This window comes from Branchiostoma floridae, chromosome 8 (assembly GCF_000003815.2).
Source record: "Branchiostoma floridae strain S238N-H82 chromosome 8, Bfl_VNyyK, whole genome shotgun sequence".
Lineage (NCBI taxonomy): Eukaryota > Metazoa > Chordata > Leptocardii > Amphioxiformes > Branchiostomatidae > Branchiostoma > Branchiostoma floridae.
Genome location: NC_049986.1, coordinates 11561855 through 11584952, shown reverse-complemented (window position 1 = coordinate 11584952; position 23098 = coordinate 11561855). Strand labels below are relative to the sequence as shown.

Sequence of the window (23098 nt, the reverse complement as noted above, 5' to 3'; positions counted from 1 at the left end):
TAACCCCGCAGCCAAGCGTCTCCTTGAGCGAGGTCAGGGTTCGAAGGGGAAGAGCTTGCGCTGGCCCGAGGCAAGCACAGCCTTGTGAGGCCCGTCCTGAGGCATGCTATTGAACTCGACCTGCCATCTACCGTTACTAGCATGATCAACTGAATTACAAAATGTTACATGTTCTATCCCCTTCGATCTAGCTCAGTCATAGCAAATATCGCATACCAAATCCTCTTGTCACACATGACAAGATAGGTAAACAGTTAACCATTTACCTATGTGTATGCTTAACAATGTAACAGTAGGTTCAATACACACCAATTTGAAAGTCCTTTGTCGTTACATCTATGTTCAATAAACCATGCAGACAGAAAACTACGGTCCTTCTGTGATCTATCCAACCTACTACAAAACACCAACAACTTGTGAATATTGATTATAAAAGTTTTGACTTTTGATAAGGTAAGGCATTTACCTATGTGTACACTGATAACAACATAGTGGTAGACTGTGGAGTCTCTGTCAATGATCTGATTGGTACGGATGATATAAAATACAAACTGATTCAAATCACTCAATGCCTTGTCCATGAGCGGTGAATCTTAAAAGCCGAAGTGTACGTTTACATCAAGTTTGGTATCACTGCTATCATTCAGCATTCGTTGAACGCCCGTATCATCCCGGTGATAAAAGATGGCTAAGGGCAATAGAAATACGGAAGCCTTTTCGTTTTCCACTATGAATGTCCTTACAGTTATCAACCGATTTCAAATATGGCCACGCTCACAAATTCAATGTCATCAATTGACAAACATTCCAGTCTCGTCGTTTAGTATTGACTTCACGAGGGCGGGCCCACCTTTCGTGCCAAGCGACCGTGGTATTCATGACTGAATGAACACGGGAAATCTTTCATGTCGTCTGGAGCACTTATATATAATGTTATACACTATTCATGGTGTTGTTGCATTTTTGTACCGCAGAAAAGTGATTATGTGATAATGTTCGAAATTTTACGAGGGGGTTGCGTCAAATGAGTAGTGAGTTTAGAGCTTTTATATCCATATATACATGGCTCTACTTATAGTAGAAACGTCAACTAGCCAATCCTACTTTTAGACAGTTTGAAACAGTTTGGCGGATTCCTGGTGCACAGTTACGAAAATAGAAACCAAGTTATGATATACTAAGTATTGCATTATACTGAATCGCTATTGTGATGAAAGCATTGATAGCCCGACGGTATACCTTGGAACACACTGGCTGATTGTCACAACAGTAACATCAAAACCGGATATTATATAGAACCTCCTTGACATAACTTGTTTTGTCATTGATACAGTGTCGTTGGTGTACATAATGATAACGGTATCGAACAGTAGGCATGCATGCATCCCACACCAACCTGACATTGAATAGTAGATTACCAGCAACTATGTCTAGCTTACATAATATGCGCCCACTCGTCGGTAACCTTGGCATTAGACATGAGACTAGTGTTGTGTTGGAAAGGTCAAATGTAACAGTGGTGTCAAGCCACACTGGCTCCCAAATCGTAACGTTATAGCCTACAGTCACTTCTGGACGGGAAATTTGCTATTCAATACGAAAGAAAATACAGTTAATTGATCTCTACGCAGATATTGACCATCACTGAAATCATCGTACGTTTACACGGTACTCTCCCACCACCCATTTTCTACTATCTATCTTCTGTCTACTGGTGTTACTACTAATCGTTCAGGGAAATTCATTATTACAAACTATTTGAACTACGTTTGCCTATGGTCGTCGTCCACTTACCTTAAATCACAGGCTTAAATAGCGTTGACCACTCAGGCGACCTGAATCGCCGATGACAAACCTGATCAATGAAGGGATGTGTCTCCACACCTCTGGTCCTGGTGGAATGTCAACGTCACTGATTGCACAATGGATACGATCCCCTTCACTCGTCAATAATTGATGAAAACATAAAAATGTCAGACACATGATTTCCAGTTCAGAGCACGTAACGTTATAAGACGGTATAAAGGGGGCAGTTTGTGAGAGGCGAACTAATATTACTCATACTGGATTGATGCTAGAAGAAATGAGTAACGTTAACGTTATAACGTTACGTTGCAATATCTAAATTTGTTCGATATGTAAGACTCAACGGCTTATTTACGAGGTTGTTTATCGGTGACGAGTCAAGCAGCTAGACACGGGGTGAAATCCTACTGAGATATGATAGGTGACTCTTCTGCACCTCTTAAGCACTGCGACTGTGGAGAGCAGAAGATAACGTCTTGCTTTTGCTGTAACGTTAACTATGAGTTGAAACATCTTTAAATGTCTTTTTTCAAATCTTATATCAAGAGTTCTTGATACAGCACATCTTACGACTGGAACGTTTACGTTTAGCGTTAACGTTACTTGTACACGTGGATGCAGATGATGATAACTTCAAAACTGTTTAGTGCGTTATAATGTTAATGTTTCATGTTAACACTAAAAGTTAACATTAAAACGCACTAAACAGTTTTGAAGTTCAATTAGTCGGAATGAAGACTTCAGAGTAAATGAAAAAAAAAGTACCGAGTCGCTGTACTTTTACCGGGGCCGTCTACTCCACAGTCGGTAAAGACAACGTATCATGATGTTTCAACCCACCAGCTGACCAAGTTTAGCAGACGACATTTTGGCTGCAGATTTGGCGCGTAGCAGACGACACATCCGGGACATTGACACCTGCTCAGGAATGCCGAGGTGCACCCTGGGATATGTGCGCATGCGTGTTCCACCAGGGTTCGAATGTAGAGCGAACTTCATGTTGCGAATGGAGCTACTTTTGGGCACATCTTGCATGAAAAATTGGGTAATTTAGCTGCTCCGATCAGCTGCACGTGAAAGTGAGCGGGGTTGTCCTCGTAGTGAGACATTGCAATCGCGGACCACTTTCCCACAGCTTGCAGAGAAGAGCCGGACTGTGAGGGACGTTGCACGTCTGGCCTGGGAAGTGTTGGTGTCATGGCAGGAAGAACGCCGACGAGACGGCGACTGAAGCGGCCACAGCCTCCTATTTACAATGGTATCATCAACACAGACGAGGACAAGAACAACGACTTCGTCTGGTAAGATTTTCAGTCACGAACTTCTGACCAGAACTCTACGCCAGGCTAATATTTCCTAGCGTGTTTTCCCTTGATGCCCCGTGTGCTAGGAAACCGGTGATTGTTTAGGACGGCCTTTGTTCCGAAACATCCTTTGCACACAGATAATCCCTAAATAGCCAAGCACAAGGAGTTGGTAGATTCATACAAAAAAGCTGATATATCCCATTTCAGGCTAACTAGTGACCAAGATATTTGAGCATGACAAATGCCACAGACGACGCCCTGGTGCACAAATACTCCCCCGCCAGCCGGACAGCCCGTATGGCTGTATCTGGCCCGGGGTCAACACGGCACAACACCAAGTGCTTCCGGACTATCTCATTTGGGGCCAAGCTCCCTGGTGGCGTGGACACAAACAACTGTCTTGTTCTCATTTCCATCCACCCGTTTGTGTCGTTAATTTGTGCAATTAGATAGCTGGTTTACACGTCCTAGGACAGGGAGAGTGTGTGATAGTTGACTCCCGTGGGTGGCACATGTACTCACGGGACACAGGTGGGCGGGTGGTCCACCTGTCGAAAACACCTGTGACAGTGAACTTTCCCTTAGAAAAATACCCCCAAAGTGCTGGCAACTCAATGTTAATGTATTTTTTCACCTATCTGCACTGATGTTTCTATTAAACAAAAAGTCAAGTTAAATTTCATGGGTTTGTTTCAAACACTTGATGGATACCATCAAACTTGCTTCCTGGTTTGCAAAACAAGCTTTAATAGCTGGTTAGGAATCAACTAAATAATATCTCAAGTGTCCATGGATTTTACTCTGCTCAGCTCTAGTTACTGTAGAGTGGGATAATGTTTCAGATGTCCACACTCCAGCTAATTTGAGTTTTTAAAATCAACTTGGACGCAATCCTTACCATCTTCTTTACACCTGTCAAGTCTCAAATACTAGTATAAAAGCAAACTCAGTCAATTTTAAAACAAATTTTGAACACCTGGCTCAGATTTCATACTCAAGGTTATTCTATTTCACTATGTTGGATATGGCCAACTGAGTTGATTGCATCTTTGCAAGATTTTGTTAAACAATAACTATATGTACAAGGCAGCTGGTGTTTACATTGTTGGCTGCAATTGAAGCTCATATATGTTTGGAAATGTGTATGCTCTATTTTCATTTGTCAAGAACATGGCACGTGGCTGTGTAGTATCGGTTGACGCAAACCATTAAAAACCTAGACTACTTGAAGACTATCCTATTTCTACTTTCAATTGTACATTCCAATGACATTCTGGAGACAGGATAGGTATGATTGTTGTCAGGTATGTTTTACTTACACCCACCCACCCACCTACCACCCACCCACTCGCTGACTCAGGTAGGGCTGGTACAAAAATGTATTGGAGGTGGCCAACCCCTTCTTGCAACTTGCAAGTTAGAATCTTTGTGTAGCCAAGAAAATCTGCAACAACTTTATGTTATTGTAAACAATACTTCATGAATGTAACTTCAGTAAGAAGGCAGAATATAGAACAAACTGTACCAATAGCAGGACTCAAAATTCATTTTTGGGATTAGATGCACAAATTTTGGGTGCACCACAAAAAATTAAGGAGAAAGTCAGAGAAAGCTAATTACTAGTACTTAGGTACCTTATGAAAGTTTTTTTTTCAGTGAAATGAAATGTTTAAAAGCTGGCAGAAAAGTGTCAAAATATTATTGGAAAATTACAATAGCAAAGCAAATTCTGTTACATCTGTAATGCTATGGTATATGTTTCTAAAGAAATGGTGGAGTTTTGGAAAATTTAGATGACCCAAGTATTCTGACAGATATTTTATTATCTTTCCAACATTAAGATGTCAAGAATATGGTGTATACTCTTATAGTTTACTTTAATGATATCTTCACATACGGAAAACCTACGAAAATATTTGGGCGCACCAGTGCACCCCAAAAAAATTGGGTGCACAGTTACAATTTTGGGTGCACGAAACTGCACATGCACCCAGTATTTCGAGCCCTGTACAGGATCATCTCAGCAACCGTATATTTCTTTACAAGTCAGCCCAAACTTTGATGTGTTTCTAAGCTAATGTAGCTGTTGTGTTTTTTTTGCAAGCACCTTCATTTGAAATCCTGAGACTTAAAATTCCTACAATCAGTATTTGATGGTGAACCTGTAATTGTGAAAATATCATCAATATCAGGAAAATATCATCAATATCAGAAAAAATATGAACTCCATATCCATGTCTCAAGTTGGCAATCAGGGCATAAATTTAAATTTTGCACCTTTTTTTCACAGTCCTTTTTGTTTGTAAACCAGCAAATGAAATAAGAAACCTAGACTGGTCAAATGTACCCCCCTGGGCGGAGGTAATCAGAACCAAGACTGGGCGGCATGTTTCTACATATCTACCAGGAGACTTATTTCCGCCCATTCAAATTGCATGCCCTAGAGTGTGCCACCTTTGCAAATTACATGGTCCCATATCAGCCTATAGGCTCTGTAGTGAAGGCTTTTCGTGGCATGTGATTTAGAATACAGGTAGAAGTTCACTTCCATGATGAAATCGTCAACAGTTGTCAACAACAATTCTATACGAATATTGAGAGTCAGAATAGCCTGAATTAGTTGTATGGAATATGGAGTACATGTACATGGAATTCTTTAGTAATGAGAAATTGTGATGCTCCAGGGCAAAGCACGTACATACCTTTACAGTTTGCAGAAAAATAATGTGTATTGGAAGTGATCCAGGTATCAATTGGTCTCTACTGTCATTATAATTGGCAATTGACAAATGTCACTAACTTAATCAGTGCCTACCAAATAAAGTACAAGATGCTGCATTGCTTCATTAGGCCAGTGGAGTGCATGAGTCAACTAACACAGAAGTGAATAAAGGATGGAGGATTGCATTGTAAGCACCTAATGATATTATGTAATATTTTAATTGATAGATGAAATACAATTTAACCTATAAGCATGAGATAATTAGAACATGCTCCTGGGATATTTCAGCCTTGTTGAAATCTTCTGAATCAGAATGATGGCTTGAAAAGTTTTCATCACTTTTTTCTGTAACATTTGTGATGTAATAATTATCTTAAACCTAATGTATTTCACCTGAGAATTAACCAATAAAAACATTGTTTTCTATTCTGATACTTTCTTCATCCAATATATTTGATAGAGTAAAGGGGAACAGATCACAGCATGTTAATCCCAGAATTCACATGCTTGAAATTCCAAGACTAGTACAAAGGGGAGGATAGCAACTGAGATGTCTGTTTGAAACCTACACAGCCAAATGAGAAAATATATACAAAATTGTCTACCTTTGAAGTTTCCTGATCTTTAAAAATTGCAGTGTTTTAGCCTCTCTAAAAGTAATCACAGCGATATTGTGAAAAAAAGTTAATTTCTATTTAAAGGTGAATTTTACCTTTACTGACAGACTTGTCATCTCAGTCATGATGTTGTACACTTTGGCAACTGTCTGTAGTTTTAACCTCTATTTCTGAATCTAATTTTTTTTGTCAACTGGAATACTTATTCCCGATCTTTCTGAAACATTTTTACACATTGCAATCAAATTTTAAAAAAATTGATTAAGTCGCTATGTTGGAGCTTGGTCATACCTGACTTTGCAATTGCTACACAGTACCATGTTTCCTAGGTATGTAATTGATTATGGGACTGTGGAGTGGTATATAAAGGCATTGTACTGTAATGAATTATGTTTGTTCTGCTCCTTTCAGCACTGTATTACTTTTTAATTCAAGTAATTCATAACCTTACTATTTTTTACTTTGAAGGTTTGATAATTCTCCTTGCTTGCAGAGCCACAGAAGCAATCTTTGACATATACAGTGTGCTAGAAAAGCGCACCGTTCTGTGATATATTGTTAGAAAACTCTGCTGAAGGCTGATATTTATGTGTAATTCCTTATAAACTAAAGAAGGGAATCCACAAGCAGCTGCCTGTAGGTCTTTCCTGTGTGGCTTAGTGTGGGATTTTACGATCCCTCAGAACTAACTCAGGCCCCAAGGCATACCCAGTATCAAGGTAGAATGAAATACTGCAAAGACAATATTCAAGCTTTAGCCACCAGAACCTGTGATCTTTTTTCTGCATCTGGCTAGCCGAATGTTATTTGGTGGTTCCTGCAATGTCTAGTCCTATATTGTTCACTAAAGGTCCTATGATCATTATCAAAGTGTATTTGTATAAGCACATGATAAATAGCATCATGTCTTTTTTTAGCTGTTTACTACATGTATGCTGTTATGTAAGCGCTTTAGGTCTTTGATGGTCTTAGCCCCAATTTGTCACATGTGGTACCAGGTGCCTTTATAATCACATTATATTAAAAATTATTGTATGGTTCAATGGTCATGTACTAATAGTAATACCTTGTTAGTGTAGATCATACAAACATGCCTGCCACATGTCGATTAACTCATTTTGCTGTAAGATGGATATAATGTGCTTTGATTTTAATCTTGATTGTTGCTTTCTTTTTGCAGCCCAATCTGCTTTGACATGATAGAAGAGGCACATATGACAAAATGTGGCCACAGTTTCTGGTGAGTATTCCAAGAAAAGTTGTATATTATGTGAAACCTTAAAATAGACTGTCCTAATTTCTTTAAGTGCTCTTATAATTGTATATCTCCCACCTTGATAGGTCAGAGGTACAAAAGTATTTTGGTATTATGATTTATATAATCTATTACTGGCCAAGGCACACTTGTAACTAGGGGTGGAAAATTCAGGTCCAGGTCTGGTTAAGGTCCCAAGGATCAGGTCCAGGCCTGGACTGGAACCTGGACCTGATTCAGTATGTGAAGCTTGTGAATGGACGATACTCAAAACAATGGTCCATTTTGCTACAAAGAAATCTGTTTTGTGTAGTATTCGACTCCCACTGGCGTTTTGAAATCCTACAAGCACAAGGCTAACTGCCTCTACGATGAACTGTAAAAGTTGGTAAAAATGACTATAGACTCTACTCTGCTGGTTATTTGCCTAGACGTGTGAATGCCTGATCATATAATCTGTTCATTTTCCAATCGGTCCAACATCCGGTCGATCAAATTTTTTCAGGTCCGTTTTTTTCTGGACCAGTCCATGAGAAAAAAAACGGTTTTGTGCCAGTGCACTTACTTGTAACTATGTATCTTGAATTTTTATGGCATTTTTTAATGCTTGGAGATCTTTTCAAGTGCTTATTAGGCCATGCCAAGATTCAAGTTAATTTCTTTGCCCTCGGATTTCTGCAGGAAATAGAAAGAGCAGGTGGGTGCAATAAGAATGAAACTAATGAAAACACATCTGTGATAGACAACATTCACATACCAAGCTGTTCAAAACAGCAAGTAATGAAAGTAATGAAACTTGAAGTATCAATACATTGATATGCTTTAAATATATATATTATTTTCTTAGACATTTTAAAATGTACTGTAGGCTAGAATTAGACTTCACGAAAAGCAGGTCACCTTGAAAATGTCAACTGTGCCATTACGGTATGCCAAGAGTCATCCTTTCATACCTGAAGGGATGATATTATACAAGGACCTGGTGATATAACCACTTCACTTGTTGATTGTACCAATTTAGAACATCTCACAGCTAGAAGGCTGCTCCAGTGTGCATGCTACAGTCATAGTATGAATGTAGTGTTGAACATAGCAATATGTCCCCGAGTGTTCCAGTGAAGCTATCGTCAGGGCACAAAATTAATTTTTTTTGTGACCTAACAAAATGTTACCAGAAATTTTCCTTCTTACATTGCTTTTATAGAGATAAGATATTGGCTGTAGAACCAAGGTTTAACTGATTGTAGAGGGACAGATATAAAGATTTTTCTTACCAAAGTTAGCATATATTTTATTTCTAGAAAAGGGAATGTCTGTTACTAATATCCTATGCTTTGCCCAGAAAACTATGGCAAAATTGTGGTCATCAACATTGTGTTATTTGATACAGAAAACAGCAAATCTTACATTTAAAAGATTTCTCAAGTTTTAACAATTTGAAAGTAACAGAGAAGGAGATGCATAGTACAAGTAGCTTTTGATAAGCATATCAGCTTACCAAATTTCATATCATTCAAACCTGTAGTTGACAAACGGGAGAAGCAAAATAAGAAACATAGCAAATATGCCTCTGAGCCCTGGAGTGAAACGTAATTTCAAACTGCAGTATAAAATTTCACCCTCATCTTTTGGGTCTTATATCACAGCTCGTTTCTGGCGGATACCCATTAGCCTCTTGCAGAAAGTGTTGGTTGTGATGAGATATAATTACAGTGCTGTGGGGTTGCAATCTTGGGCAGCAGGTGGCATGTCATACAATAAGAGGCCCTGAGTCTATCCCCGTCCATTAATCGACAGTGGAGATGGGGGCAAACAATTTCCTGTTCTTCCTGTACTATAACGCAATCATAATTTCCTGGCATCCGGTTTATGGTGCATATAAACGTTGCTTATCGCTCATTCAGACCACGATGGCAAATACCGCGAGTGTCTGGTGGCTTGGGGCCATTTCCGGTGGATGTTCCTCTTATCACATCTACCTTATCAAGAGATAATGTCATAACTAAATTCCAACCACAACCCAAATGCTTCTCAGGTAAATCCCTGGCCCAGTTTCTGGACAGAGAATAAGAACTTCCTGTACAAGCTCGACCTGTGATAAAAGTGAACAACATCAGGGAATACTGTGGCTGATGGAAATATCGGCATTACCTTGAACTTCAAGTTGAAGAAAAAACAATACAACTATATATATGTACTACAAGGTAGACCTTATTGGATATCTCAAAGTTATGTGTATTACCTGTGCCAGTTGATTCTGGTCCATGGCCAGACATTGGAAAGTAATTGACTATACCCCTAATACTAATAGTTCCAAGTATGGCAATAATGCTAGTTGTAGTACACCTTATGTATAAAGATATTGTCTTGTTTCATTAGTAATCGATTACTTACTTTTTGTGATGAACAACATTTACTGCAAGGGCAGATTTGTATTGAGAAAAAAATAACATTGCATGGATATTAAAAGAAATGTTACCTTCCATTTTTTTGCTGTTTATGTTGTAAATTGTGATCAGGAAATGATATTTTTTCACCTTTATATCAATTTTAATCTCAAATGTTATCATCACCAATGTTACATTTCCTGTCCATACATGTATGTATCACTCACCTGTAAACATGCCCAGTCCCCAGGGGGTGATTGATAATGTGGTTATGTCTATTTGCACATGCGTGATTTTACATATGATTATACCTGTGCCTCTGACTAGATTTCTTTGTAAATTTTTATTCTATCAATCACTTCATTATGAACTCAAGGTTCAGGTTGAATTGGTTGTTAGTATATGTATATATACAAAAACTACAAAATATATGAGTATTGATTTATGAAAAATTTGTTGCCATGAATATTGCTGTAACAGCGTTTAATACAAAATCTATGTTAAGGAATTCCCTTTTTTTTCACATTTCCAGCTTAGTGAATACATTTTGTGCTGTTCTGTTCAGATATGATAGTTATGTTCACGATACTGTCAAAACCAGTCGGAGATAGATGGTCCATGAAGAAAGTATTCAAAAGGCAATTTCCTGGTGGAGGTGTATGAATGAGATGCCTGGTGCCCCTGCTGTTCCATTTTGATGTATAAATGTTGTATGGGTCAGAGCAAATCTATTTAAATGCTTAGAATCAAACGCATTTTTGAAATTAGGGTCTATACTTTGCAGAGAAATAGTTCTGCTGATAGTGGAAATGAAAGGAAGGGTTTTGTGACTCAAGGGAAGAAAGTACAAATGTATTGGTTTGGCCTATCTGCCCGTCTGTCTGTGTTTCCATGATTTCCAGTGCAGAATGGCCCTTCATCTTAAGTGGTGTTATTTTTGTCTGTGGGAAAGGAAGAATCATGAATCAGTATGAGTAAGATGGACTGATGTCTGCCATCCCTGAAATAGTTTCCGCAAGACATCTTGATAGGCCGATGACTTGGTTTTGACAAGTTTGACAAGTTTTATTTCAAGATGTACGACATTGCATCAGTAAATTGACATTTACATAGAACATCTACATTAAAAACAACTGTAATAAAATCCGGTCACAACATAAAAACTTAAAAGTCAATCACAGACAAATTAGAACGAAGGTTTTCTATTGATTTTTTTAGCAATCGTTAAGTGTGAAAAAATGTCTTTTGGTGCTGGAATGTAGTTTTGTTACCTCTTCTGCAATTGCCACATTGGTACCAAGGGTCAATGACCTGAGCTTCAGATAATCCTAGAGAAATCAGAACCAAGTTTGCTTTCTATTGGTTTTGGAATCATTTTTTAAAAACAAAAAATGGTCTTTTATACTGTCTTATACACGTTTTACCATTGCCAGTATATTTGTGATGTCTGTTGGGCTGTGTTGGTTGCAGCCTGTGATGGATGGAGATGTGCCAGGTTAACATGTCCAGGAAATGGGCTGGACGCTGGAAAATTGGATGTGCATGACCTGTTGGGCCGTCTGGAGGGTAGTGGAGGTCGCACGGAGGCGCAGACTGCCATTTAGGTGGTAATGTCAGGGTTCACCTGGCTGATGATGGACATTACCGCAGTATAATTCCTAACTGGCAACAGCACATCCTGCTGTTACTCACGGCACTGGATGTCAGATGTGAGGCTTGTTGGATACAATTGCAGTAAAATTCATGTGAGAGCAGTGTCAGTCTTTCTGTACCCTCACTTACAGTTACAGCATTACGGATGTTCATCAAGAATAGTGGATGCCATGGTTGTACCTTGAACTTGGTGGTAAAGTTATGAATTGTCCCATTGTTTTTTTAATATCTTACATTATGAATTCCCACTTTTCTTTGTTTATAGCTCCTTTGGTTTTTTTATTTTCCAGAATATACTTTCCTACTTTTTCTGGTGTTCATATTGCCATAGGTGTTCCGTTTTTTGCTTCCTTATCATGCAAAGTTAGACTCTATATATAGTGCTTTATTGGTTATGATAATCCGACCATTTTCTGTGAAGGTTACCTATCACGTCAGTTGAATGAACCCTGCTGAGTCTTTAACGGGGAGAAGGAGCTCTTGGCGCGTGAACTCAGCGTGAACAATCAGCGTGCTTACGATGGATTTCCGGACTTTACCGCCAGTGACGTTGATGAGTGCGGCGCTGGAAGGTTACTCCAGGTGGCTTCCTGTAGGAGAGTGGTGTAGACTACAAAATTAGCCATCAAGAGAGGGGAATCATTCCTTTTTATATAATGGGAACACTGTCACTTCTCCTTTCATGCCGATGATGTACTATGTAGTGTCATCCTTAACGATGTGTAGGTTTTGAAAAAAGGAGTGTTTTTCAAGAGAATTATATTGCCGAGCTTGAAATACCTGGACAACTTGCTTCTATGTCTGATTTTGATGGATGTTTCCGGATGTTCACTACTTAGAGGTAAGCCACATGAAAGACATCCTGTGTCAGGATATCTGTAAAAGTACTGATTGTAGAGATAAGCCCTCTGTGGGCTGAAGGATATCTTAACTCAGGAAGAAGGTAATGTGAAATTTCAATTGATGTACAAGTTGATGCAGTATGCTGTAAGGTTTTGATAACCAGTGTGCAGATATGTATGTGGGAGCATACAGTCTCTGTCCGTGGTGCTGAAACCACCAGTAGCTGTAAGTACTTAGTTCCTTAGGCTTACAGATATGAATCACTGTATGTGTATTCTCTATATTTCTATGAATGGATTGATTTTTGCAATTACTTATTGGTGATAAGAAAATTTAGGAGATAATTTTTGCTATTCCAGGATGGTCTTTAGCACAACAAAACAGAAGATGTCTCATGCTCTGTGATAGATGTCTTGATACTGAAGATTTAGTGCAGATCAAACAGCTTCACTTCATTACAACTGCTAACCATTATAGCTCTATAGCAAAGTTTAGGTGACAGATTTTTGGATGAAATAGGGATGTTTAACAGTTTTTTTTTTTGCTTCTCATTTCCACAGTCCACTCATGTTACCAAAGACTACCCATATTATTATTTATAACACATATGATAGAAATTCTCTATTGATTGGAAATGAAGTTTTATATAAAGTTCCAGCAGTAGCAAAGTTGTTCTTGGATGTAATGGAGTGTCTAAGCCAATTCATTCTGCCCTGCTTAGATGTGATAAAAGTCCGGAAGTAGCACAGATGATGTGATACCTCTCGGGAGAATGCTGCGTGAGCCGGATATTAGGTATTGATTGGGAGCCTAAGGCTTCTGGTTCGGAGCCTTCAGATAAAGCTTGTCCCGCGTCCTACATTACAAGTAGAACCAGCAGTTTCTGTTTTTAACAAAACTTCAGGGATTTATTTTGTTTATGCCCTGTGGAGTTTTTAGTGCTTTGTGTTGGTTTGAAACTGCTTTTAGTTTTCTTGGTTTTGTAGATGCCTGTCGCAGACGAATCCTTACTGCATTTATGTCTTACCGAGTGTTACAAAAGGCCATGAAATGACCTTAATAGTGCACATAGGGCACGGGAAGATGTCATATTGGCCATCGATTTAAATCAGCGTGCTTCCGGCTACCAATCCTTCGGGGCGGATTGCGAGCAGGGAAGTGAATGGATCGATGTCAATGACTTGTGTTTGCCCGCTGAGCTGCATCACCTTGTACATCCTACAGCTCAAGTCTAACGCACGTGTGTAGAATTTGTTCCGTCAGGAAGTTGGCTTGATGGTCAGTAATACAAGCTGCAGGAAGGAAGTATTATGGCCTTATCCCTTAGACGGTTGTTGGAACATATTAATGTAGGTGAATTGAGAGGTGTGATTGAAAAGGGAAGTTTATCATTTTGTACATGATGGATGGGACAATTACTTTTGGTTACAAAGTGTTCAGAAAATTTTGACTGGTGTGAAGTTTTTAAAGGTTCCTTTAACACTTCAACAATGAGATATTAGAGTTCATGGACCATTTTTCCCAATAGTTGGATAACGTACAGTTTCTGCTTGTAGCCCAAAGCTTTATAGTACAATCATGTATCATACGTAGAATCTTACATTTGCAAAAAATTCAAAAATAGCGTACTTGAAATGCAACCCTAAGAACTAAACATAGTTTGTAGTGAATCTGATAGTAAACAACACTTACTAGACTAGATATGCCATGTCCATTACCACATTAGAGCAGGTGGGAGATAGGAAGTATTGTTTTGAATGCAACAGACAGGAGCATTGATCTGGAACTGTTTGGGGTGGCTAAGGTTCATGAGATGATGTTTGGCTCCTGTCCATGATACCTGCAAAGCTCAGCCTTGTAGATCTTGTTAATGCCAGATACAAATCAGCAACTATGCTTGTTAAGGTTCTAGAAAAAAGTCAGAATTACAGTCTGAATGTCGTACCAATTTGTAATGTGTTCAACTGTATATGTCGCTTGCTATAAAGAAATCTCTTTTTGTGCTATGTAAACCAATTTTAGAAAGCAATTCCCCAAAGGCTTGTGTAGCAGCCATATCAACATACATAGCGGGACTAGCATGAATATTTCACCAGACATGTGAAACACCCAGACAATATTATTGATTACATGATTGAAGTGTTGTGTTGGTATGTTTCTATTTTTCGGTGGTATTTAGGACATGTTTTGAAATCAGGGACACCCTCTTTCAGCCCCTGTTGCACAAAGTAGACATTGTTAAACCAGTTGCTTTACATTATATCATTATTTTGGCTGACTTACCCAAGCAACGCAGTTGTTTTAGAATATATGTGACCCTGTTGTTAGCTTATTGACAATACTGGTAATGTTTCTCCCTTGTGCAGTTTCAAGTGCATCCAGCAGAGTCTAGAAGAAAGCAACCGATGTCCCAAGTGCAACTTTGTTATAGAGAAGACAGATCAGATCTTCCCAAACTTCTTATGTAAGTATGAATAGTACTGCAGTTTTTCTTACCATATCTTATGAATATCTAGATATTTTGAAAATGTCTATATTTTGAAAATGTCTAAAGTAATCAGAAACATGTGATTGAAACAATCACATCTAAGCCTACTTTGGATTTCAAAATTTCCATGATATATTGCTTTTTCATGAGATCTCCTTCCAAGAAAAAAATATAGTCGTTGATATTGTTTTGTGGGAAGGAGATTGTTATGGGTATATGATACTACCAAATGTATATGACTGTATGGGTGGATAAGTAAGATATTTTACCATTGTACATGGTAGCCAACAAGATCATGTAATATCAAAGAATTATGTTATTATGTCTCTTGCACCTTTTTTGAGTACTTGAGGTGACACGTCTTGTATCTTCTTGTGCTAGTAAATGAATTGATCTTGAAGCATCGGCAGAGACTGGAAGAAAGAAAAAGAGTCAAGCTGGATCAACCTGTAAGTCCTTACCTGATTCATTTGTTGATACAGTACTTTGATCACATTACAAGTACTGTTACACAAGGGTATTGGCATCCTCTGTGTTTGTAACTGATTATGCATTGTGATGTTATGTGCATTTAGGACTAATATTTGTCTATTGAAACAAATTTTTCTGAGTTGTATGATATAGGCCTTACTGGCTGGGGAGAAAGGTTGGAATCATAATTTTAATGCATACGGTGATAGAAGATAGAGACAAAAATTATCATGGACATTCTCTCACAAACTCTGTCTATGTGTGCCTATTATCTGTGCCACAGAATGGGATGAAGCTGACAGAGTTCCAGGAACTATTGTCTCACGAAGATGACAACCTGGACATCACAGATGTCAACCTCATGCTGGAAGTCCTCTATCAGAAGAAAACAAGACTAGAAGCTGTGAGAACCCTAATATCAAACTCTTCTTTACAGTCCATTTCAGTCGAAACATCCGGAAGTAAATTTCATTTTTTTTTTATCCAGTTGTAGAGGTTGAATTGTATTTGACTTCTTTACAATCTTGAATCAAAAACAGCACTTCAAGTTTCAGATTTAATCTCTGGATGAGTATTGATATGTCTTCTCTTGTTTCTTGCTGCTTTTCCAATAGGACTCCATAGCAGCGCAAAATCAAATATTAAAAGAATTCCTACAACATGCAAGAAGAAGAAAACAAGAGGTAAGCTTTTCTTTCAAAACATTCCTATCTACTTTGATGTAGCTTGTCAAGTCTAAATCCTGGTATCCCAGAAGTAAATGTCTATCCGGCATGTGTTTTGAGATGAGAGACTGTTCGAAGCAGTCATAGTTTGTTCTGAAACCTTATCTCTCTCACTGCGTCTACCAGTGTGACCCAAATATAGGTACAAGGTGATTTCCATTGTAGATGTTCCCCTTGCTGTTTCCTTTCAGACTTTCATGAAAGGAGGCCTACATTACATGTTGTGCATTTTTAGCAGAGGGGAAAGCTCTGGGGATCCTCCTGTGATTGCCTTGGCTGTTCTATATGGATTCCCTGTTGTAGATTAATTGGTACTTCTCTTATCTCCCGCTGCACTTTGTCCAGCAACTGGATAAACTGATGGGAGAGGTCTCAGTATTAGACCAGGACATGCAGAGAGTACAGGTGAGTATTACATACATTTACATTGTATTTAATTGAACTTGAAATGTGGAAGAAGACCGGAAAGTTGGAATGTCATTGCTATAACTATAAAAGTTTCCCGAAACAATAAGACATTAAAGTGGTAGAAATTGTATTCTTTGATTCATTTGCAATTTATTGAGTGCTATCTTTCCAAACTCAAAAGGAGGCAAGGTGGTCTTTTAGTTAGGGATGTTAAATCTAGAGGTTCTGGGTTGGAATCCATCAAGCAGACTCCTAAAGTTGTGCCCTTTGGAAAGGTTGTTGACACCTAATTCCTCACTTGACTCAGGTGAAAATGAGTTCATAGTTTTTGCTAGGAATGTTCTATCATAAGGGATGTAAGCGATTGAGGAGAGCCACACCTTGAGCATGTTAAATATCCTACACCTACTGAAAATGGTTTTGGTCCATCCTGGTACGAGTGGACCAAAGCTTACAGGGCAGACATGCACAGTTTGTATCCACTATACAAAACTGTTGTGTTACACATAAAAGCGGTTTACCAGCAAACAGACAAAAGCAGCATGTGCTATTTCTGGATTTATTCTTAGGTTCTAGAAACTATGACGTCTGTATGCATGTCAGGTTCTGTTTATACTAAAGGTTACCATTTCAAGTCAGAGAAGTAGACCTAATTATAGAAGTTGTTTTGTGAAAAGGGCATTGGAGTACACATGTTAGAATCACTGTTGAACACAATGAATAAAGGAAACTCTATGAATACTGTTGTATGGAACAATACAAAATTTAATGATGTCAAAGGTTTTATATGTCGTCTTGGTTCAAACAACCTGAATACACTTTGAGTTCAAATAAGGGGAAAGTTACTGTCGTTTTACTTGTTTACAACTGCTCTGAGCTTAGGATACTTAGTTGCCTATTAGTATTACATAATTTTTCTGTCGAGGATGAATGAATCTTTTACATGAACTTTTGCCAAACCTCACGTTGATAATGATCTGTCTGTTGCTCTGTTAGGTCTTTCTACTAAGTGGATATAACAAGCAACTGTCATCTGAAACCATCTTGTTCTGCGATTTCAAAGGGTTTAAATATCGTGATCAACCAGATATGAGAGATGGGACAGAACACATGGAGTAGATAATTCTTGTACATCTGAAAATAATATGTGTTTTTAAAAGCAGCACAGTTGTGCTTCTGCGTTTTAGATATTTTTGTCTAGATAAACGTCTGTTGGGGGAATTGTGTGTAAAAGATCCACTCAAGAGTGCTATTCTTAGTTGAAATTTGGATTTGAATTAAATTTTTTTTGTTTTCATTCTCAGATATTTCCATGTTGCAAGTCTTATTTTAGAAACAGATTTCAGCTGCCAAATGAAGTTACCAGAGAATTTATGACATTGTTGTCCTAAGATTCAGAAGTACTGTGCCAAAGGGGAATGGCCCTGCATTTCTCAAGGACGACATTGATTTTTCTTGGAAAAGGAACTCATTTTCTGGGAAAGAGAGTATTCAGGTGCCTGCATCCCTGCATGTTGGAGAGCAAGCTTATTGTGCAGCGTTGTATAGAGATGAGTTGGCTCTTGACAGCAGCTTAATTGCGAGTGAAGTTGTTTCTATTTTTGAGTCAGGGACCTTTCAAAGTAGACTAGAGAATGTGGCCAAGTAGTAGTTGATTGTCTGGGTTCTTCACAATGCATGGCAGCTGTCTTTGGAAACAAGAAGACATTGAAGTCAAGTTGCTAATTTTTCCATTTAACAAAATTTTTTGTTCCATCCTTAAATCTTCAATGAAATGGTAAGTACACACAAGAAATTTTAAGCGTAGGTGGTTCCGGAAACGGGCGATCTTAAGCGCGTCTTCGCTAACTTCCTGGCCTAGTCTGACTCTATTACCCTTCTTGCCATATTCTTTTCTCAAATTTCATGGAACCTCATCTGTGTTGGTAGTAATCATGGTGCATTGCTAAACTTTCTTCCAACACAAAGGTTCCTCTATACCTTTGTGGTGGAAGAAGAAAGGTTCATCTATAGTATTGTAATGTTTTAGGAAGTGTTTTTGTGTCCTTCAGATGTGAAAATGACTGACATTGGTCTTAGCAGTGGTGTTGCTTTTGATTATACAGGAAATGATGTCAAGCCATCAAAGCAAGTACCAACACACAGGCCTGGTAAGTACCATGCCTTCAGAGCTGAGGACATTACAAGCACTAATACTAGTAATAGTGCTATATTTGTGAGCCATGACTACATCACATGCATTGTAAAGAAATCATGACCCTGGTTACCCATGTGAGAAATGGGACAAATGAATAAATGCACATAGTTATATCTGAAACAAAATACGGGTACTGGTAACAAGAAAAAGTATATAGAAAAGTATGCAGTGCCATCAGCATAAAGCCTAGGAAATTTATATAATTAGGTAATATTTTCAGCAGTGGAGATATCTGATGGAACTTTTATGTTACTTAGGCCTAGTTAAAAATGTTGTGTTTCCTGTTTTCCTATCTACCCTGGAAAAACCTGTTGACCCTAGACTTTTTTTGGGGTGGGCAGCAAAGTCACATAGCTTCCAGTTAGAACTTTTATTCAGCTTGCCTCCTATTGAAGTAAAAACATTGCTTGTGTCTATTGTGCACAAAATTAAAGTTTGACATTTAAAGACAAGTGTATCACTAGGTCTAGAGTTCTGGCTAGCCTAAGAAAATAAGATAACAAAAAAAAAGATGATCCCTATCTACCGACCCTAATTTTTTCAGGACTGAACCAGGAAACACAACATTTTTTTCCTAGGCCTCTCGAGGAATTAACCTATGGTGAACCTCCCAAACCCCTCCTACATGTAGGCCTGCAGATTTTTGCTAGTGTTGGTCTGGTAATCAAAAGCACAATATTTTTTCCCCAGACCTAATCAGTGAGGTATCTGTCCAGAACCTAATTCACAGAATATTGATTAAAAGAAAACTGTGTCCGTCTCTAAACCAAACCAAAGCCTTGCATTTGTAGGGCCCTGGAGGGTCACTTGGGCCCACTAGCAGTAATTAGGAGCAATAACCTGGTTTGGCATAATCAGATATTCAACCACATTCTGCTTACTGGTGCTCCAGAAAAATGCTTGAATACCACAAAGTATCGTAATTGTATCAGACTCAGCACAGTTATGAGATGGATAATTAGGCATCTGAAAAACTGTAAAAAATATGTTATATGTCATGTAGGGAATATAGTAGCCATTCTGTGTCCTAAATTCTTTAATTGATTTGCATGGCTACTGAAATACAAGATTATGACATAAGAGCCTTCTGCTATCAGGGCTTATATTACTGCCATGGCAACATAATGGAGGCATAATTGACCCATTTTTGAAAGTGGGGTTGTCGTATAAGTAAGCATTTCACGTGCACAGGGAAGGAAAAACCTGTTGGTTTAGCAGCCCAGAAAGGGATTACCAACAATAATACAGTCAAACCTGTATTAGGGGCCACCTCTACAGAGGGGCCACCTGTCCATAGTGGCCACTATTTGTCGGTCCCTTGGGTATTTTATCTATAAGTTGCCACCTCTATATAGAGGCCACCTGTCTATAGTGGCCAAATTTGTCCGGTCCCTTGAGTGGCCGCTATAGACAGGTTTGACTGTACATGTTTTAAGCACAAGAAAGTCTGGGAATTATGTCTTTCTGTGTGCATTTTGTTAGGAAAAGATAGTACATGACTGCAGGGCTCAAAATACCACATGCATATGCATATGTTCTTCTGTTTTTTTCTACCACTTCATTCTAGTGATGTTAAAAAATACCACTTCATTCTAGTGATGCTAAAAATAGTGATGGATGTCACTTTAAGCGTCCAGAAGAAATCTATGAATCTTACGGAGTTGTAGACATTGAATTGTCTTTTTAGAGACAACTCAATGTCTACAACTCGATAACATTCATTAAGCCTAAATTCACCTGTTGAAATTGTTTGTACAATTTAATACCAAAAATAAAATGTGCTATGGACAAACAAATATCCAAATAATTATGTGGTCTTTATGTATCCCCTTTTACTGACGTATATTTACAAATTTTCAGAATAGGAGATAAGGGTTAATACTAATCAGTTCAGTTCAGTTCAACGTAGCGGAGGTGACACCAGTGTCTCCACATTTTGATAATACTAATAGTCAACTATTTTAGGTTGTGCAAGTAATTTTCTTTTGGTGCAAGTAACTTTTGGCTCAACTTGCACCTGTGCAAGTTGACCGAAAAGTGTATTTCGATCCCTGCTTTTCAATCGACCATCATGATGACATTGTTTTTCTTAATGCAGGACATGTCCAGGGTATTGAATGGGCACGACCCACCATCTCAGGCTACAAGGTAATGTTCTTTTGAATATACAGAAACATCCACATCATAGTTTTGCTAGGCCTACTTGATATCAGGTATGATGTTTTTGAAATGTTGCTCATAGCAAAGATTGTTCCCTGCAATAGGAGATGACCTAGAATTGTAATGGATTAAGCAATATTCAAAACTTTCTCACAGTAGAATTTGACTGTGTGCATACTAGGGCTGGGTACCGGTACAGAAAATTCAGGTCCAGGTCCGGTTCAGGTCCAAAGGATCAGGTCCAGGTCCGGACCTGAACCTGGACCTGATTCAGTATGACTCATACCAATGGTCCATTTCACTACAAAGAAATCTGTTTGGTGGAGTATTAGACTTACACTTGCGTTTTAAAATCCTACAACGATAACTGCACATGTACGTTTGGCTGTAAAACTTGGTAGAAATGACTATAGACTCTACTCTACTTCACTCTTGTTAGTTTCTTCCACCTGCAAGCGCCAAAACGTGTGAATATCTGATCAAACAATATGTTAATTTTCTAATCGGTCCAACATCCGGTCCACCTAATTTTTTCAGGTCCGGTTTTTCTGGACCGGTCCAATAAGAAAAACCGGTTTTGTACCGGTACGCTGTACCGATACCCAGCCCTAGTGCATACTAAATGAAACAGTCACTAGCACTGTAAGTAAGTTGTTTTCTGTCCGATTTCTTTTTCCAATTTTGAAAAGCATCTTCCCCTTCAGTAGCTCATGGCTTGGCTTCTTTCCGTGCTTTTTTACTATCATTCTGTTAAATAGACGCCATCTACAATGTATTTCTTTTGCAGCTCTGACACATCCAGCTCAAGCTTAGTCCCTGTCAAGACAGAAGGGAGAACAGACAGTCCCTCAGAAGGCTTCAATGTCAGCAAAAATGTAAGGCTGGGCTGAGTTTGTTGTTAAACTAAAAGCAGTGGTCGCCATACGTTATGTACCTGTGTCAGTACTTTGTAGCACCTCTCTAACATGTGAATTACAGACAACTGAAATAATTGGTACTATCTTTTGGTCACTTGAATTTGGTAAGGTGATGATAGCCATGGAAAATGTTGTTTTATGAATGAACTAGATATCAAAAGTTTGACATGATGTTCTGTCGCTCACCCTCAGGTCAGCAGATATCATTGGTTAAACTCCACCCTGGCCAGTAGGAGGACGAGACTGGACCAGCACTTTGATGACCTGGAGAAGTGCTACTTCAGCATCAGATTAAAAGAGTTTGGACAAAGTAAGTCAGATATAATCCCATCTGCTCTTGATGGAGTAAGCTTCTATTGCATGAGATAGGTCTCCAGACAGCTTGTTATAGTTTTCTGGACAGTGACATAGTGTTGTTGTAAAAAAATATCAGAAGTCTTACAGGAGGGTGAGACAGGTTGTTTTCAAATGATGCTTGCAGTCTGTAGCAGATTTAGGAATTATATTTTCGGTCTCATTGATTTTTGCGACAGGACAATGCTATCTTTAACTTGTTTTCAACCCTTAGTGAGGTAAAGTCCATAGGACATAGACTTAAAGACTGCACTCTATGTTGTATCAAAGATAGAAGAGTTTGGAAAGTGAGTCAGAAAGCTACAAAGGCAGAAAATAGTCTCCAGATGGCTTATCATAGCTTACTTTGTCAAAAACATTGCAAACGTATAGTCTTGCTGAAGGGTAAGATGGGTAGTTGCTCAAGCTTCCAGTCTGTAACATTTGTGTATAAGAAGTGTCTCGGAATTGATTCTCATTGAATTTGCTACAGGAATGATGCTACTTTTAGGTTGCTTACTGTTCTAATCTAAGGGCTATGTTTTAAAGTACCTTGCTCACTATAAGTCTAGTAAAACATGTTACTGTTCATCCCCAAAGCTGAGACCCACTCTACAGACAGTCTGTGTGAGTTTACAGACAGCCTGACCAAGTTCACCAAGTACAGCGGCTTCAGACCACTGGCCACCCTCAGTTATGCCAGCGATATCTACAACGGATCCAGTATAGTCTCAAGGTATTCATCATGCCATCTTACACCATGCTTTATCTTCATCTACAAAGTACTGTTGAGTTCTTAAACAAAATGT

General features: G+C 38.6%; 2 protein-coding genes across 4 annotated transcripts in view; one reads left to right on the top strand and one right to left on the bottom strand.

The window, feature by feature from the left end:
* LOC118422081 (collagen alpha-1(II) chain-like) overlaps positions 1–1931 on the bottom strand; it is a 15423-nt gene extending 13492 nt beyond the window's left edge. For 2 of the 3 annotated variants that reach the window (XM_035829610.1, XM_035829615.1), the window contains exon 1: positions 1795–1931. The gene's annotated coding sequence lies outside the window, so the exon portion shown is untranslated. The remainder of the gene's footprint in view (positions 1–1794) is intronic. The other variant, XM_035829621.1, reaches the window with a different exon arrangement.
* A 793-nt stretch (positions 1932–2724) lies between these two features.
* LOC118422087 (E3 ubiquitin-protein ligase COP1-like) overlaps positions 2725–23098 on the top strand; it is a 28812-nt gene continuing 8438 nt past the window's right edge. The window contains exons 1-12 of the mRNA XM_035829626.1: positions 2725–3107; positions 7633–7692; positions 14957–15054; positions 15460–15527; positions 15833–15952; positions 16164–16232; positions 16620–16679; positions 18788–18832; positions 20978–21027; positions 21827–21914; positions 22149–22266; positions 22890–23025. Of these exons, the coding sequence (XP_035685519.1) occupies positions 3004–3107; positions 7633–7692; positions 14957–15054; positions 15460–15527; positions 15833–15952; positions 16164–16232; positions 16620–16679; positions 18788–18832; positions 20978–21027; positions 21827–21914; positions 22149–22266; positions 22890–23025 (1016 nt within the window). The 5' untranslated portion in view covers positions 2725–3003. The remainder of the gene's footprint in view (positions 3108–7632; positions 7693–14956; positions 15055–15459; positions 15528–15832; positions 15953–16163; positions 16233–16619; positions 16680–18787; positions 18833–20977; positions 21028–21826; positions 21915–22148; positions 22267–22889; positions 23026–23098) is intronic.